This window comes from Quercus lobata, chromosome 10 (genome assembly GCF_001633185.2).
Source record: "Quercus lobata isolate SW786 chromosome 10, ValleyOak3.0 Primary Assembly, whole genome shotgun sequence".
In the NCBI taxonomy this organism is placed as follows: Eukaryota; Viridiplantae; Streptophyta; class Magnoliopsida; order Fagales; family Fagaceae; genus Quercus; species Quercus lobata.
Window position 1 is genome coordinate 57,617,724 of NC_044913.1, and position 18,030 is coordinate 57,635,753.

The 18,030-nt window shown below is 34.6% G+C and overlaps 1 protein-coding gene across 1 annotated transcript; it reads left to right on the forward strand.

Moving 5' to 3' along the window:
- The first annotated feature begins 9,406 nt into the window (after positions 1–9,406).
- Positions 9,407–17,399, forward strand: LOC115965054 (probable 2-oxoglutarate-dependent dioxygenase AOP1). The gene is given in 7 exon segments (XM_031084260.1): positions 9,407–9,707; positions 10,246–10,291; positions 10,577–10,898; positions 11,453–11,627; positions 14,131–14,263; positions 14,945–15,006; positions 17,101–17,399. Coding segments are annotated over 7 exon segments (1,329 nt in total). The 5' UTR covers positions 9,407–9,415.
- The last annotated feature ends 631 nt before the right edge of the window (positions 17,400–18,030 follow it).

Here is an 18,030-nt window from a genome sequence, read left to right on the forward strand (position 1 = left end):
TGCCTGGAGTGCATCAGATGCCAAGAAAAAAAAGGATGAAGGGGTGTAATCAAAACCAATTCATTCACCATCCTTTGTTTTTATCTTCGAACCCTTCACACGATTTTGGTGAATTATGGTAGTAAAGTGCTTGTCCGTGTGGCTTGGAATGCCTTGATTGGTTCCAGTCTTCTCAGGTTCAGTGTACTTCAAAAGGACCAAACTATGAGTACGTAGTTGATTCCATGCGAGAGTCGTAGTCCTTCTTCACACAATAGTTTTCAAATACCATTCAAGTCAACATTTTATCTAATTCCGCCGTTAGCTTCACATAGGAATTAGCACTCTCACTAATAAAGAGAAAAACACAACAAAGTGTTAACATATATAGTACATAGAAAACAAAAAGTATAAGCTATTAGAGAAGACAAAATGTATAAACTTAAGTACTAATCAAAGAATCAAAGTTACAGAATTTAAAAATTGTATCTAAGTTTTATTCATTATTCTGTCAACCTTAGAATATTTTCAAAAAAACAATTAAAAAAAATCAATGAAGAAGATAAGATTAGATTATCACCAGTAATTATCGTTCCCATTTGGCAAGAAGATATTGGTCAACTTTTGAGTTACATCTTTGGAGGTTGCGTTATCAATCATCATGCGCTCGAAAGGAGGAAAAGAGGAATAGCCATGGAAAGGCCTGTCATAAGTGACTTTCAGTTTGGTTTCTGTGGGGAACTCAAACAACTCTCCTATTGAGGTAAACATTGTGTTGTGAAGCTCTGAAAGATTGTTTTTGCCAAGTTCCACCACAAAACAACCATACTTTTCAAGTGCATTGCAAACATCTTTGCAAGCTGAGAACGATGAACATGAAGGGCTTGTACCAGACTTCAAGTCCAAGTTGGAGAATCAAAAACTGGAATCTTAGCCTGTGTTTGGATAGCCACGGTTCTTAATTTTCAGTTCGACTAGGAAGCTTGAGGGGTGAGAAAGCAAAATTGTGTGGAATGCATTGATATGTCATGTAGTGTTATTTATAGATAGGCAAAGTTTTTTTTTTTTTTTTTCTTGAGAAGAGCTTGACAATGCGCAATATCTTGATTACATTTTTGTTATGTGCTTAAAAATTGACTCATGCATTTACAGTCCATATAAATATAATAAAATTTGTATTAGACTTAAACCTTACTATTTGAGATTGAGGGAAAATAAAAGAGATGATGTCGGCATATAATGTAATTTTGCCTAACTTTAGTCTTTTTTCTATAAACTTTGCCTAACTTTGTGTCATTCATGCATGCCTGCGGTAAATTTATGTGAGACTTTTAGACTAATATTTTGGAACTCTTGTGAAGCTGGAGCTCGTGTAAACCTATGATGGGCTGAATAGGTAAGGCAACACTTTGAAAATGCATTTGACATTGATGTTGCCAACTTTTTGTTTCTACTGTAAAGGCAGAACTTGCGCTTGGGCAGATGCAAGGTTTTCAGACCCGGACCGTTCATTGAACCGTAAAAGGGAAAGGTTCAAGATTTTTGAGGTCGAACCGAGGTCAAACCATGATGACGTCATAATTAATTTAATAATTAATTAAAGTTTAAATATAGATATTAAATTTATAAAACTAGCAAAATTAACTAATATATCTATATATGTGAGGGAAATTTAATGATTTTCAAGCATATATTTCATAATTAAATAAGAACGCTAATAAAATAAAATAATAACCATAAAAACATTAAAATTTATGATTAATTTTTGAAGTAAAGTTGAATATCTTTGAAGGATTTTAATTATAATTTTTTTTATTCCTTATAAGAGATGGATAATTTAATTAAGTAGAATAAAATTGTGTTAAGTTGTTTTTTATTAAAAAAAAAAAAAAAAAACAAAACAAAAAAAATTGCTAAGGGGTTGGACCGCACGGTTCTTGCCACCGGTTCATGCGGTCCAACCCCGGTTTTAGGGTTCACGGAATTGCCACATATGCCCGGTTCTTTATGCTTAAAAAACCGATTTTCATCTCGGTTCCCGATTTTCACAGTCCGACCTCCCGGTCCGGTTCAGTTTTGAGAACTATAGGCAGATGAGCAATTGAGTTTTGTAAAGATCTTAAACCCATTTGCAAAATTTTCCATTAAACCAAAATTAGATGAGAAGAATTTTTTTTCTAAATAACAATAAATATTAAAAAATTTAGTTAATTGTCACGTTTCAAAACAATGTTGAAAACTAGCATCTCGAGTGTCTAAAACTCGAGTTCCAAGATAAAAATCGAGTTTTTAAGTCTCAATTTGTAAGTGGATTAGGTTAAAGTGGGAAAAAAATGAAGCTGAAAATCGAGTTTTAAAGACTTGATTTCCATAAATTGAATAAAAACGCCGCTATAGGTCTATAAAACGTCACTATAGGGCTTAAAAACGCCACTATAGGACTCCATAAATCTGTACTTAAGAAAAAAAAATTTTCTAGGAAAACGCCGCTATAGGGCTTTAAAACGTCACTAAAAGGCTTAAAAACGCCACTATAGGTGAAATTTGTTTCGCATAAAACTCGAGTCTTAAAGACTCGAGATTTATGTGGCCTTTTTCTAATATGGATCTCGAGTTTCTAAAACTCGAGATGCTACTTTCCTTTATTGTTTCAAACGTTGCCTAACTAACTATATACAATTCTATTGCATTGCTGTTTTGCACATTACCTCTAGATGAGAAAAATCCTTTTCACCCTCTGATCCACAACTCCAAATTTGCCTTTAAAAAAACTATAAATGGGTTTGGTATATGTGTTTGGACATAATATTTTCTTTTCTTTTTTTAATAAGCAGTATTTTAATAGACCCATAAGTGTATTAAAAGGGAAATTTTGTGTACTCCCGGAGTACCATAAATGCATACTCCACATTTATGGTACTCCAAAAGTACCTAATAATTTTTCATACTAAAAAGTAAAAACAATTTAGTGTGTCATCAACAACCGGGGGAGGGGGCTTATATATGCAGAGAACATTAAATAAATAAATAAACTTTCTAGTGTTAAAATTACTCCAATCTTTAAATTACAACTATAAGTACATAAGAATTAGGTGCTATTTGTTGTAGACATAGGATCAATTAAGCAATCGCCCCCCACCCCCCCCCCCCCCGGCGGGCGCGAGGGCAGCAATATGTACTATATATGAAACTTAAACAATCAAGGGATAATATTGACAAAAAAGATTTGATATTTTGGACTTATCTATAATCAACTATCACCAGAAATGTCCAAACAAGCAATAATATAAAAGTTAACATCTTTATTCAAGACGGTAACATACTCTCTTTAAGAGAGCATCATCAAGTATCAATCAGAAGTGAAGTTCTCAACAATTTTCCTTTCAATATAAACAACTATTAACTTAATTGTTGAGATAACTATGATGTTGTATTATTTATATGATATAATATATATATGATTATCAAAGGAAAATATTTATCAATTTTAATAATCTTTATATATATATATATATATATACATACTATTATTTAACTGGCTTCCCAACTTTAGACTCTAAGTTTTGGATGTCCCAAAATATCTCAATCCCGCTAAGTTACAAGTTTTCATATTATTATTTAAGCAACTTCCGAAATGTGGACTCTTAAGTTTTTTATGTCCTAGTGGGTTCCGGTTAACTTAACTGGTAAAAATCTCTAATGGTTGAATAAGAGATCTAAGGTTCATTCTCCGCCTATACCAAAAACCGATTAATGTCTTAGTCTAATGATAAAGAAAACATCAAGAGCGGACTTTATAGGTTGAAACACTCTCTCAAAAAAAAAAAAGAAAAAAAGTCAAGTGTCATTGTTTACTTTATATTCCTAATTTTCTTAAGTATCATTATTTTTCAGTCACATTGCTTTCATCCCAGCCTTAATTTGTTTTTTCTTTCTCTCCTTTTTTTTTTTTTTTGTTTTTTTTTTGGAAAACAAACAAGAATAATGCTACATATACAAACTATTTTACAAATTTTTTTACAAACTTCTAATGTGGTGAGTGATTATTGGTAAATAAAAAAGTGATATTAATGATGAGTGTAGATGAAAAATAATAAGAGGTTGGCCACATCAATATTTTATAAATATATTGTAAAATGGTTTGTGCCTGTAGCATTATTGAACAAATAAAGCAAAAACAAACATGATTGAAAAAAATTGATACCGAAAACATGAATTCAAAATACAAGCAAACATACAATCCCTAAAACGTTAAACATGCTAATCTTGATCTTAGAGTTCTCTCTAAGTTTGAACAATAATATAATCCGAATAAGTTCTCAAAATGTAAAGGTCATATCTAATGAATAAATTTCCCCTTTTTTGTGGACTTTAATAGAGGTAATTGGTAGAGAGTTTACCTTTACTTCAAATAAAGAGATTGTTTTTGTATTGACTAATATGTTATCTGCTGTGTTGGCATCTACTTTCTCTCTCCCTCAATAGGAGTTTTTGTTTCTCTTGCCTTGGTACAAGCCCTCTCTCCCTCTCCCTATTCGGGTATTTTCTAAGTCTCTGTAGCCTTCAAGGTCCCTTAAGCAACATGGATCAAGCTACCACTGGAGGACTTCTGCATTTTCATCTCACCACGTTTGAGGATGATGAAAGCTCCACTTCACCCATGAGATCGGACATCCTAGAGGAGCGCGTGCGAGCTTTCAAGTCCACTCCAAGATCTGCCTGGAAGATGGGTTTGGATCTAAGGTATGTAGATAGAGGAATAAAGATCTTCCAGTTTTATTTTAGATCTAGTCTTCAAATGGAGTGGCTTCCTTCCTTTTGCTTTATTTGTGGTGTTTTGGGTTTTGGTGGGTTTCTTCAGTCTGGGTCTCAAGATTTGTCCGATTGGAGGAAGGGGGTTTTTGAGAAACATTGTGCTGCTTGTCGAGGCGGGTCGGAGGAAGAAAGAAGAGAGGAAGATACCGGTTTTTAGATTTCGGTGGCTGTTAGTTCGGTGAGCCTAGGTACGGAGAAAGGCAGCTGTTCAACTATGCTGGTAGTGGTTTGCTCCTTGAGCCCAACACCCTCCTCTGTTGAGCACTCACGTGTTTCCTAATGGTCCTCTAAGGCCAAAAATCGGTTTTGGGCTTTCAAATGTTTTCTTCTTTGGCCCAAGGACTTCCCAGCCCGAAAACCACAAGTAATATCTCTCCTTTTAATGAGCCCACCACTAGAGCCCAAGAAAAGAGACCCAAAAATGTTAATATGCAAACTCAGAATTATTGCTGGGCTCTCGGGTTCATTGAGGAGAGTGGTGTGTAATTGTTTGTGATTTTCTCCCAGTGTTTGTATGCTTTCTCTGTTGTAACTCTTTTCAAGTTGAATGAATATTTCATGCTTCTTATCAAAAAAAAAAAAAAAATGTTATCTGCTTGAATTTTCATTAGACATATTTTTTCATAATATTACAAAATTTGTCTAGGGATGACATACTCTACCTGATCTGGTCAACTTGTGCACTAACTTAGAAAATTTTAACCTAGACTAGATAACATATGCCCTGAGAAGTCTAACCCCTATTCAAAAGAGGTCATGTCATTAGTCATTTCTTACTGATCACCCTTGAATCCTAAACCCTAAACCCTAAACCAAAATATATAAAAAGCCCAAAACCGTTGATTGAGGGGGCAAGGTGCTCATTGTCATGCCCGAAAAGGCAATGTTTTTTGTTTTTCCTAATGTTAGAATAATTTTTCAATGTATATTTATTTAAAATTCTTATTATGAATATCTTAAACATCAAAACAAGTTTACTTTTAAGCATATTACCCATAGCCATAAGTCTTTAGACACTTTCAAAAGTAAAATATCAATTCTAGGATTGGCCACCTCAGTAATTCAATGATTTCTAGTAAAACTTTAGTTGTTTTTTAATTTTAAGTAGGAGGGGGGGGGGGTGTGATTCCCAGTTCTTCAATGAATGATAATTTGAGGAAGAAGCTCAATGTGGATTGAACACAATTAAGATATTCTAAAAATGTTGGCTAATTCTCAAGAGAGTCATAACTCATTAGTATTATCTATTCTCTTTTACGAGGAGAACTAGAGTTCAAATCTCTTCTCCAATATTACTGTAAATATCAAATTATAAATGAGAAATGATTGCTAATGGACAAACTGTGGCCAACCTAATAATTTAATAGCATGGGGATTTTGATCTTTTCATTGAGATCAAGTAAGGATTCATCTCTCTCAGCCATACATTTTTTTAAGGAAAAAAATTGATCCAACCATCCAAAAGTTTCCAAGGGCATGCAATTCCAGGAACCATAGCTAACCATCTTTAGGACACTAGCAGGAGGTGAAGTGGTGCTAAAATAAAAACGAAGAATAAAGGACTCATTCAAGTTGCACACATTGACAGACTGAGAAACCATTTCCAAATAAAAACTAAGTAATAATGAGGAAACTAGGGCTCAACATTGCATGTGTCCGAATAACGCATTCAGAAGGCTGCCGGCTTCAAAAAGAGAAGAAACTATTTAGAGTCATAAATAATTACTGAAATAATCTTTGATATTTTATAATCAACTAAAAATATTCTTAATCCAAAACAACAAATAACATCTAATCCGATACCAATTCAAAGATTAATTAGAGTCGTGTGTAAGTATTTTTTTAGCACTATGAAGTAATTTAATTTCTCTATATTTAACAAACCAAAAACTAAAGGTACTTCTTTTTTTTTTTTTTGAGACAAAACGATAGTAGGCTATATTCAATTAATATCACGCTGTACAATGGAAAAGAGAAAGGAGAGACATTCTTCTAACCAAATAATAGCATTCTCGTTCTCTTTTGCAGCACTAGCTAGAGCTAAAGCAGCACCCGAGGTTATATTTTAAAGGAACAGAAACAAAGGATATACTAACAAATTGTTCACATATGAGCTTAATATCCTCCAAAATCCAAGCCACTTCTAGAGTGCAGATCCTATCTGAATTAATGAAGTCCACCGGCTCAGCAAAATTACTCTCAACAATGACCTTGGAAAAGCAAGTGTTTTGACAAAACACAAGGGCCTTACGCATGACAGCAGCTGCTGTCCACAGTGAGTGCAGCTCCTTCCTGACACGCTCACAAGATGCTGCCAAAACTTCCCTTTCTGAATTACGAATTAGAAAACCCACACCAACTGAAGCTTTAGACCGAGACTGTGAGAGAGTAAGGTTTAATTTGAAAACTGAATCTGAAAGAGGAGGAGACCATTTCCTGTCAGGTGCTGTCGGTACCGTTAATCCATTCTTATTAACCTCCATTAACTCCATCACATACACCGAAGCTCGAGACCACAAACCATCTGAACAGGGAGTTTTGTTTTCAAAGATGAATTTGTTTCGACAGTTCCATATCATCCAAAGCGCTACACACAAAATTTCAAATTCCGGAGAGTGCAACTTATGTAAGGCAGCATCCATGATATACATAAACTGGGTGTGCAGGGGAAAAGTGAAAGAGTTCCTAAAAGGAGCTTGAAACCAAACGGCTTGAGCAAAGGAACATTCCCAGAGGAGATGACTACATGATTCCGCTGCATCTGAGCAAAGCACACAGGAGTAAGAGCTGGATATACGTTTATCAAAAAGCTTGGTACGAAGAGGAAGACTGTCAGTACAAGATCTCCAAATGAAGGATTTGATCTTCGGAGGAATCAAGGAAGACCGGATGATATTCCAAAAAGAATGCCTACGACCTGAATGCGAAGAAGATGCCATGTTGCCATAGGAAGCATTCTCCATCTCCCTTTGAAGAAAATAAGCACTACGAACTGTGAAGTTTCCAGCCTTATTTTTTGTTCAAATCAGTGAGTCAGGAGGCAGTCTGAAATTTAAGGGGATAGATTCAATGATGTCAGCTGCAAAGGGATAGAAAACAGAATCAATCAAGGTCCCTTTCCATCTCGGATGAAAGGAAGACGTGTCAATAAGATCTGCAACTCTAGCTTCTGCAGGAAGAATAGTCCGAGGTGAAATGACTTTCTGATTGAAGGCCATAGGCAGCCACTTATCTTGTCATATATTAATCTTAGTTCCATTCTCCACCCTCCGTCGACTTCCTTGAATCAAGAGAGTCCGACTCTGAGCAATACTCCAAGCATAAGAAGAATGAGATGGGATTGGCGCATCCAAGAATGAACCATCTGAGAAGTATTTGGACTTAAACACTGTAAAATAGAGAATCTTGACAATGTAGAAGTCTCCACCCCTGTTTAGTGAGTAAGGCCAGATTAAAGCTTACTTTATTATATAGGATTGAAATTAACTTTACCACATGCTGCACAAAATCATAACAACAATGAAATAAAAAAAATCATACAGATATACCAAAAACCAGTGCTAAATATATACGGTATTCCTTAAAAAAAAAAAGAATATACGGTTTCTAAGAGATTGAGTGGAATATGTTTGCCAATTTTTTTTTTTTTTTTCTCTTTGTTTTTTTAGCTTGTTTATAGTGTAACATTTTAAAGCCTTATTATTTAGGTACAACTTACAAATATATTTTAATGAACTGTCAATAAATAAACAAATAAATTTCCAGCAAAAAGTTGCATCCAATGTAACACATGATACAATTTATTGCGCAAATGACTCAAAACTGTAATCCTAGAAAATCAAGATTCAAGAGGAAGCTAAAGTATACTGGCGGTGTGATACCGCCACTGATGTTCTAATACTTAATTAGTCCTTTTAGATATATATATATATATATATATATTAAATGGCAAATCTTTTATTTGAGTGGTGATAGTACCATTTTATATTTTCTTTTTTGGTTTCGATTAATAGGTGTCTTTAGTACATTTGTTAATTGGCTATTTTTGGAAAGTCTTAATACGACTTTCATAAGAAATATAAAAAATTATCAAAAAAATTTCTTTTCTTGTAAAAGTTTTCTTAAAATAGTTCATAAATTGTTTCTCAAAAAAAAAAAAAAAAAAAAGAGTTCATAAATTAATGGCCTTAGGCATTCATTAAATTATTTTAATATAATAAAAAGGTTTAAAGTTGGAGACAAGAGAGCAAAGCACTGAAGTAGTAATCCTTGGCAAGCAACCGCCTAATCTATCCAAAACACTAGCAAGATAGCCTACAAACTTGACTCTGTTGTTGTTAATTTATAATATGCATTCCTTGACTATCTTTTGGCTAAAAATCAAAACATAAAAATTTATTTTATATATATAAAAACATCAACACGCAAACAAAAAATCATACTTCTATATAATATCACATCTTCCCCATTTGTCCTTTTCTAGACACTACACTACTTTGACTTATATCTATAAATTAACCTGCCATATCAATGCATCAATTCCACAGCTTTGCCTTTATTGTTTTGAGACGAGCTCAAATTAACTTAATTCCTAGGTGGACAGGAAAAGAAACCATTAACCATGGCTATCCAAACACAGGCCAAGATTCCAGTTCTTGATTTTTCTAGTGAGGACTTGAAGCCTGGTACAGGTTCATGGTTCTCAATGCGCAAACAAGTTTGCCATGCACTAAAAGAGTATGGTTGTTTTGTAGTAGAACTTGGCCATAAAGTTTCTTTACAACTTCACAATAAAATCTTTGATGCAGTGGGTGAGTTGTTTGATTTTCCCACAGAAACCAAAAAGGAAATCACTTATGAAAAGCCTCTCCATGGCTATGCCTCTAGTGCTCTCCACGAACGTTTGGTGATTGAAGAAGAGGGATTTGAAATCTGTGGACATCTCTATTAGAAACAAATACATTTAGCTATTTGTATGATTTATAATGCTTGAAATACTCTTATATCGTTGACAAAACATAGTAGTCTATAAAAACTTTATCTTTGATATGAATAAGTATTGGTTTTTAACAATAAGTCTATTGGATAATATCACTGTCAGTTTCTTTAAAACTTTCTCCCCTCTTCCTGTGTGTGTGTTAAAAATACTTAGTATTCTTAAAAGAAAAAATAGTGAGTTAATCCTAATTGGAAAATGAGTGTGAGTTAAAGAGGTTTAAAGTCTGTGTTATGTATCCAAGAGTTAGGTCTTTTTAGATATATACCACTGTCAATTTCTCTAAAACCTTCTCCCCTCTCCCATGTGTGTGTGTTAAAAATATTTAGTATTTTTTTTTTTAAAAAAGGTCTATTAACACAATAAATTATATAATCTTTTCATAATTAATTACTATGTTGGTAGTGAAAATGGTACCAATGGTGGACTCATGTGAAAATAATTTTATACCAATTATAATTTGTCACCTTAAAGAGTTGTGAAAAAATGGTGAAATTTGTTGTTTCTTACATTACTTGATTTTTTAAACAAGGGTGATGCTAATGATACTAAAATTTTACTACATGCATGCGTGCTTTGCAAATATATGTCACCAATCACAGAAAAAGGTAGTTCTAATATATATTTATTACGATCTTAAATAGACATCTCACATCTATTGTCATGTCAGTTTATAAGTTTCTTGTAGTAAAATTTGTATGGTAATTTCAGCATTCTCCTTTAAACAATACATGTTAATGGTTTTCATCATGTAACACTAGATTTTGTGATTTGTCTCTTGGTTAGTGAGATTGCAGATTCATATGTGAAGCAGATGGAAGAATTAGATAAAATGGTGAGGAGATTGGTATTTGAAAACTATGGTGCAGAGAAATACTATAACTCTCACATGGAATCAACTACTCATACTGTCGCATTTCTAAAGTATAATGAACCTCAAAAGACAGGGACCAACACAGGCCTTAAAAGCCACACGGACAAACACTTCACTTTCATACTTCATCAAAATCGTATAAAGGGCCTTGAGATAAAAACTAAGAATGGTGAATGGATTGGTTTTGATCCCTCCCCTTCAACCTTTATATTCTTAGCAGCTGATGCACTCCAGGTGGGTTACTTATAATTAATGGTTGTCATTGCAGAACTCCTATGAACATTCCTCTTTCTTATACTATACTACCTAAAAATATTTAAGAATATGAGAAAATATTGGTAAATATAGTGGGAAATGTTATAAAAGTATTCTAGCTTGTATAAGCTTATAACATGTAAAACATGTTAGGAAACTAGTGAAAGTAATTATGATTCTATTTTGTCATGAAACAAATGTTTTTTTCTCTTAGTGTTGCGATCAATTTAAGTCTTAATTTCCAGAGCTGGTAACAACTTTGGTTACTGAGCCTGGGTAATGTCCCATATACAATATTATGCACAACTGTTGACATTACTTGTATATGATTGAAGCAAACATTACTTTTGACTGGGTTCATCATTGAATTCCCCTTTTATTATCTATAATTCATAATATATTATGACAATAGTTGTGAAAAATATTGTGTCCTTAGACTTATTGATTAATAATTTCAGATTGCACCTTTCGAAATAGTATGTTATTATAATATATTCTATTATAATTGATTGATGCATGTTTACTTGAACAAGGTATGGAGCAATGACTGGATACAAGCTTGTGTCCAACTAGTTACATTGAGTACTGAAAATGAGATGAGATATTCACTCGAGTTGTTTGCATTCAATGATGGGTCAATATGTGTGCCAGAAGAATTAGTTAATAAAGATCACCCTTTACAATATTGTCTGATGATACACAAAAATTGTCAGTGAGTTGATTGTCCTTGATCGATCCAATGGGTACTTGAAGAACAAGAAACCAAGAACCAAACAAAGAGCACCGGTGGGGTGCTGGCCAAAGACCCTCTAAAGGTTAAGTTAGTGAATGAGAAATCTCCAAGAACTCTATAGTGAGAGAGCTAGGGATTTTCTGCGTACCTGGGAGAAAAGGAGGTCTAATGCTTATATAGTGTTGAATAGCAAACCAAGATCCCTTGAATGTAGGGATCTTTCCTTGTAGAAAAGATCTGGAATTAGGGTTCCATGATTTTAGGGTGTCTTTCCATATGAGGAAGATATGGGCGTGTAGTAGGGTTTTTGGGAGTGGTGCGCAAGATATTTTCATATGAGGATATATGCATGGAGACTACGTAAAGGATTGTGGGGCCCATTAGGTCTACCTGTAGGCGTGGTCCGGCTTCTGTACATTAGTGTGTAATTGCTGACGCAAGAAATGATCTATCTATAGAATGTGAGCTACCTAATGAGTATCCTAGGGATGGCATTGCTTGCTCACTCCCAAGTGCAGGAGATCGTAGCAATATAATTCTCGAAGTACCGAGGTCGAACCACAAGGAGCAGGATAGATTCAAAGACAATATAATTAAACAGTAATTTGGGTGAAGAAGAAAAATACTTTTGCTTGGTGTTTGTTAAAAAGAATAATAATAAAAACTAATTTAAATCAATAATGTAAATACTAGGGCATCGGGGTGTTTCCCTATATCGATATGAAATTCTTTGTGATCTAAGAAAATATCTATTTCATAATTGATTGTTCTTATACAATTAAAAACTTATGATTCGGTTGGACTGAGACAATTCAAGAACGCATGATAACCTCAATTGATAATGCGGTTAGAAAAGTTTTCAGAAAAACCCATTCACTTTAAGACCTGATTTCTATTTGAAACTATTAGGAATTCATCTAAACAATAAGAAAAACATGATTGAACTTATTGAAAGCATGGAAGAACTAATACATCAAAAGAAATCTAATTGAACAATCAAATATGTTGTTGATAAAATCCTAGAAAGAATCACATTGAATATTCATACCGTATAGAAGAAACATAACCCCTAGCCCTAGCAAAGAGTTTTAGGCTGCCATTAGAGAAAGGAAAATACAAAGTTTTCTCTCCAAAATTCGTTCTCCACGGCCTCCCTTCAAAACCCTAATGTCTCAGTGTCCAAAGAAAATAAAACATTTACTATTTTAATTTCCGTCCAGGTTTACAGTGGTAAATTGTGAGTTAATTTCGGCCATCAAAAATTGAGAATTTTGAAAAACTCAAAACTGGAAAGTTGTAGATATTTAAGTCACGGTTCCAATCCATCTAGCCTTGTGTCAATTGGATTTTTGAGGAGAAAGATACGCCCAAAATACTGATCAGTGCTCAAATCAGATTTTTCCTTTTCAGATTCTGCCTCTTTGATTTCTTTCCTTATTTGAAGCTTCCAATCATGGTAGACGATCCAAGCACTCCAGCTACACCTCCTTAGACATTTAAGCATAGTCCTTTAACTCCACTTTAATTCTAGTTTGACCTCCATTCTCTCACAAATTCCTGTAAACTCATCTTTCTCACATAATTTCCTGAAAGTAGAAAATTACACACAATGAATAGTATTTTATTCAAGAAATTATGTAAAGATAAATAATAAGGTCTAATGCAAATCATGGCTTAATTATACAGATTAAGCATAGTAATAAGGAGATAATGCCCATATAAATATATAACAAGTATACATTTTAAGGCGTTATCAAGCATCTCCATTCATCCGTACCCTAAGATTTGACGATGGAACATATTATGACAAATCCAAGGCCTCTATAATGACGGGCTCATGGTCGGTAGGCTTCGCAGCTTGTTGTCGAGATGGTGAGGACAAGGATCGTTCGTTCCTATGAGTACCAAGATGGATGGAGAGAAATGGAGTCTTGAGCCCGTTGGGGTCGTTTAGGACGGGTGAACAACCAAAATTCTTGCCAGACGAAAATACCCTCATTAGCTGCCCCTTACTCCATGACCCGTCGGGGTAGTTGAAGGTTCGTGGAGTACGTAAAATATTTTCATCATTTAATGTTCTTCATCCTAAAAATCTATGTCATAAATGAAGGGTAAAAAGGTCTTTGCATTTTGTGGGGTGACATGTTGCGTATTCTAATTCGTTCATAGGAAGCGTTGCGTCGCTTCGTTTTTTCGTGCTCCTTTGTTTTATAAATATGCCCACGCCCTTTTGAAGTTTACTTTTTTATTTTACTTAGAAATTCACCCAGAGCTCTAGCTTTAGTCCTATCCGTCTGTCGCCTGCTATTCGTCCTTACGCTTCGCTGCTTTGTCGAGCTCATTTTCTACCATCGTCTTTGCAAGGTAATGTCTTTTTCCTTATATACTCATTCTACTTTCAATCAACCCTCCTTGGTCACCAGTCTAGTATTTAGCTTACATTTGAGTGACCGCCTAGCTTTTATTTATCGCTTGTAGGTGAGAGGATGTTAGGTGGTAGTAAAGCGACGAGCGGTCATGTTTCATTGGTTCCTCTAGATGATGAACATGTCGATCCATCGAGCAATGACCCTATGGTGGGAGATTGGACAGACTTTCAGAAGAAGGAACCGTTAGCTCACCTTTAAAAAGAAAAAGTGGAAGGAGATGAAGAGGTGGAATTAGAAAGAGAAGAGGTAGAGGGGGAGAGGGACGAAGGTGAGGGAGATAGAGAAGAAGAATTTGGAGAAGAAGAGGACGGAGAGGAAGAGGATGGGGAAGGAGACGGAAAGGGCTTTGAATCATCGAGCGACGATTTTAGGCCTTTTAGTCTCCCTAAGATCTGGTCAGTGAACAACTTTCTCCCCAAATTGTCGGTAAAGGTGTTTAACAAACTCCATGACTGTTTCCAAATACCCAGCCATATACCTTTAAGGTTGCTGGGTAAAAATGAGAAGGCGAACGTCAGCTTTTATGAATCCATCTTGGTCATGGGGCTGAGACTGCCTCTTACTGCGTTGCACTGTCAGCTCGCGAACTACCTAGGCATGTTTGTCAGGCAAATCTATCCCAACGCCTAGAGGATCTTTATTGGTGCTAAAGTGCTATGGGGGTAGATGAGTGGGGGCCACCGTTAGCTTACCTTAAATGAGTTCTTTTTCTATTATAAACCCCAACAGATAGCAGGTTCAAAGTGTTTTTACAATTTTGTGACGTGAAATGAGACGTTGAAACTAGCGACAGACGTGCCTGATTCCAATCGAGATTGGAAAGGTAGATATTTTTTTCTTTAGGGGACGGATTGAGTGTGTAGACCAGAAGAATGGGTGGATGTAGTTGAGTTTGATAATACTTGGGGAGTTTTATATACTGCTGGTAAGTTTTCTGTAGTGTAATTAACCGTCCATTGTTGTAGCTAATGAAGTTGCCACCTAGATTAGGTCTAGGAACCATATTGGGTTTTTTGGGCCAATCACTTACACACATGGGTCCACGTGCCAAGTTATGGGTCTGGAGTTTGGGTACAGCTTGGGAAAGTGTTAGGCACCCAAGACCGCCTGGCTTGTGGGCCGACCTCTATTATGCGTTGCTAGGCCCTTTTATATTGTGATATGTTTCTAACATGTTATGTGTGTTATTTTATTAATTGCATGATGTATGTTTATGATAAGGAAACAAATCAAACACAAAAAAACAAAATAAAATAAACATGGCAAGTTGACAATTAAATAAAACACACAAGGAAAGAAAATCAAATAAACTAAACATGGCAAAAAATATTCAAACAACATGGAAAACAATTAAACCTAAATAATTAACCTAAAACATAATCAAATAGAATCAAATAACATATGAAAAATGATCAAAGATAATAAAAACAAGATTTTACCCTAATCTAGATTCAGGGTGCGTATGCATACTCAAGCATGCATACGCATATATGAAATATGCATACATGTACTCAAGTATGCATACGTAGCCTTTAATATAGATTAAAAAAAAAAAAAAAAAAACTACATTTTTAGAGATATAATCAAACAAACATATAACATGTGAGATCAAACAAGCATGTTAGAAACCCTAAAAAACTAAACTAACCTAAAACAAAAACATAAACAACAAAACATGAAACAAAACAAACAATTAAACTAAACTACATTAAATCAATAAACATGTTGAACTAACCTAGGGATTGCAATAACAATATAAGCACAAGAACATATTATAAATAACCTAAAATCAGATTAATACATATCAAACATAATCATGAATATCAAACAAATCAAATAAAAAAATATAAAACGATGTTAAGAAACTCATGTGAATCTTATTGAACAAAGAAAGAGTTCATTGAAAGAACACTCACCTTGCTTTAGACTATGAGTTTAGAGTTTGTTTAACCAACTCCTCAGTGCCTTCAACACAAAGATTAGATTGATAGGACAAGAATAATAAAAAATACACAATAGTTTAGGTAACCACAACTCAAGAACAAACTTTAATTGAAAAAGGTTTTTAAGAAATCAATTTTGGAAAATAGTTTCCACCTTAGAACTAACTAAAGAAAGGTTTTAGTTTTATAAAAAACATTCTAAGGTGCTGCCCTAGGGTTTTGAAAAGAGAAAAAAAGGTTTTAGAGAAGATGGAGGCAAAAAAATCACTCTCTAGCTAGCGTTTTGATTGGAGACAAAAGGTGAGTATTTATAAGTAAAAATTAGGGTTTTAGGGGCTGTTTAATGATCTCTGGACGTGCTCATGCTCAAGGGTCTATGAGCCGGCCCACATCAAATAATGATGTTTTGGGCCTTTAAAATGAAGTTTTAAATTCTAAAAAAGGGGACTGCCTAGTTAACCTAACATCAAACAGTCATAACTCACTCAATATAAGTCCAAAGTAGGCAAAATTTGTGTTCAAAAGCCCAGGATGTCTATTTTCCAATAAAACAAACTTCAATAAAAAAATCATTTGTGAATCAAAAGTTATGGTCAAAATAGTGAGTAAAGGTCACTTTTTAGTATTGAGTTGTGATTACTTCCAAACTATTGTGAATTCTTTAATTATCCTTAGTTGACATATATCAAGCTCATCACTGGGGTCGGGGACCAAAATTTATTAATGGGTACAAAATGCAGTGTCTACAGTCGTAAAATCAGATGCTACCTTTCTCTTTTTTGCATATTCCTATTATTCTGTCGCTAACCCTTTCTTGCTGACAGTGATCAGTAAGGAGCAGAGAGATTTTTTGGGACGGATCTTACAGATTCTCTTGATAGAGAGGAGTTGAAAGAAGCTAGTGACGCTCGACACTTTCCATGCATATTGTGGAGGAATAGTGCCGATGGTTGAAGCGAGAAGGTTAGATGCTCAATCTTGCTGACGTAAGTATTTTTGTCCGTCTCTTTTTATTCTTCACTTTCTCTATTTTGATTTGCCCATCCTTTATCTTACTCTTGTTTTTGGTTTTGCAGAGATGGAGTTGGGGTTGAAAAGGGCTTTGGCGGTGAAGAAGGCTACAGACCTTCAAACAATGGCTGGTAGTTTGTCTGCCCCTGCTGCTAAGACAAGCCATAAGAGGAAGAATCAAGCTAACAGGGGACGTTTGGCGAAGAAGATCATTAGCCAACCCATCGCTTTAGACTTGACAAGATCCCAGAGTAATCCTAACCCTCCCCGTCATGGTGTGGGTAAGGGTTTGATGACACCTTGTGTCCTCGTCATTAATGAGCTAGTCCCTTCGCAAGTCCCTCTTCTAGTGAAGGATGAGTAGCATGCCGTCCAGATGGTTCATTCCATCATCAAGGATGCGGACTTGACAAGACGGACACCTTGGGGGACTCTGGACGATTAAATTATGTATTAATAACTTTCTAAGTCATGTATTAATGATGGATTCATTATGTATTAATAACTTTTTAAGTAATGTATTAATGACGATTAAGTTATGTATTAATGACTTTCTAAGTCATGTATTAATGACGATTAAGTTATGTATAAATAACTTTCTAAGTCATGTATTAATGATGTATTCATTATGTATTAGGTAATGTATTAATGACGATTAAGTTATGCATTAATAAATGTTAGGTTCTAAAAGTTTAGAACAATTGGCAAACCATGCACATAAACTTGTCAAGATATAGATCTTAGAGTCTATGAAGTCATATTAGACAATGCTCAAAGTGCTGCAAGTCAGAATTCAAAGAACATACAAACTACAGGTTCAAAAAGTCAAAATTAGACTGGTTCGATAGATCAAGAGAATTTTTCAATTGATTGGAAGTCGCAAATCAACAAAACTCAACAAACATAAAAAGCCCATAACTTGTTTGTTTGAAACTCAAATTGCGATCCGTTTTTTCTTGTATTTAAAGGACATTATAAGCTAACCCTAGAGGGAT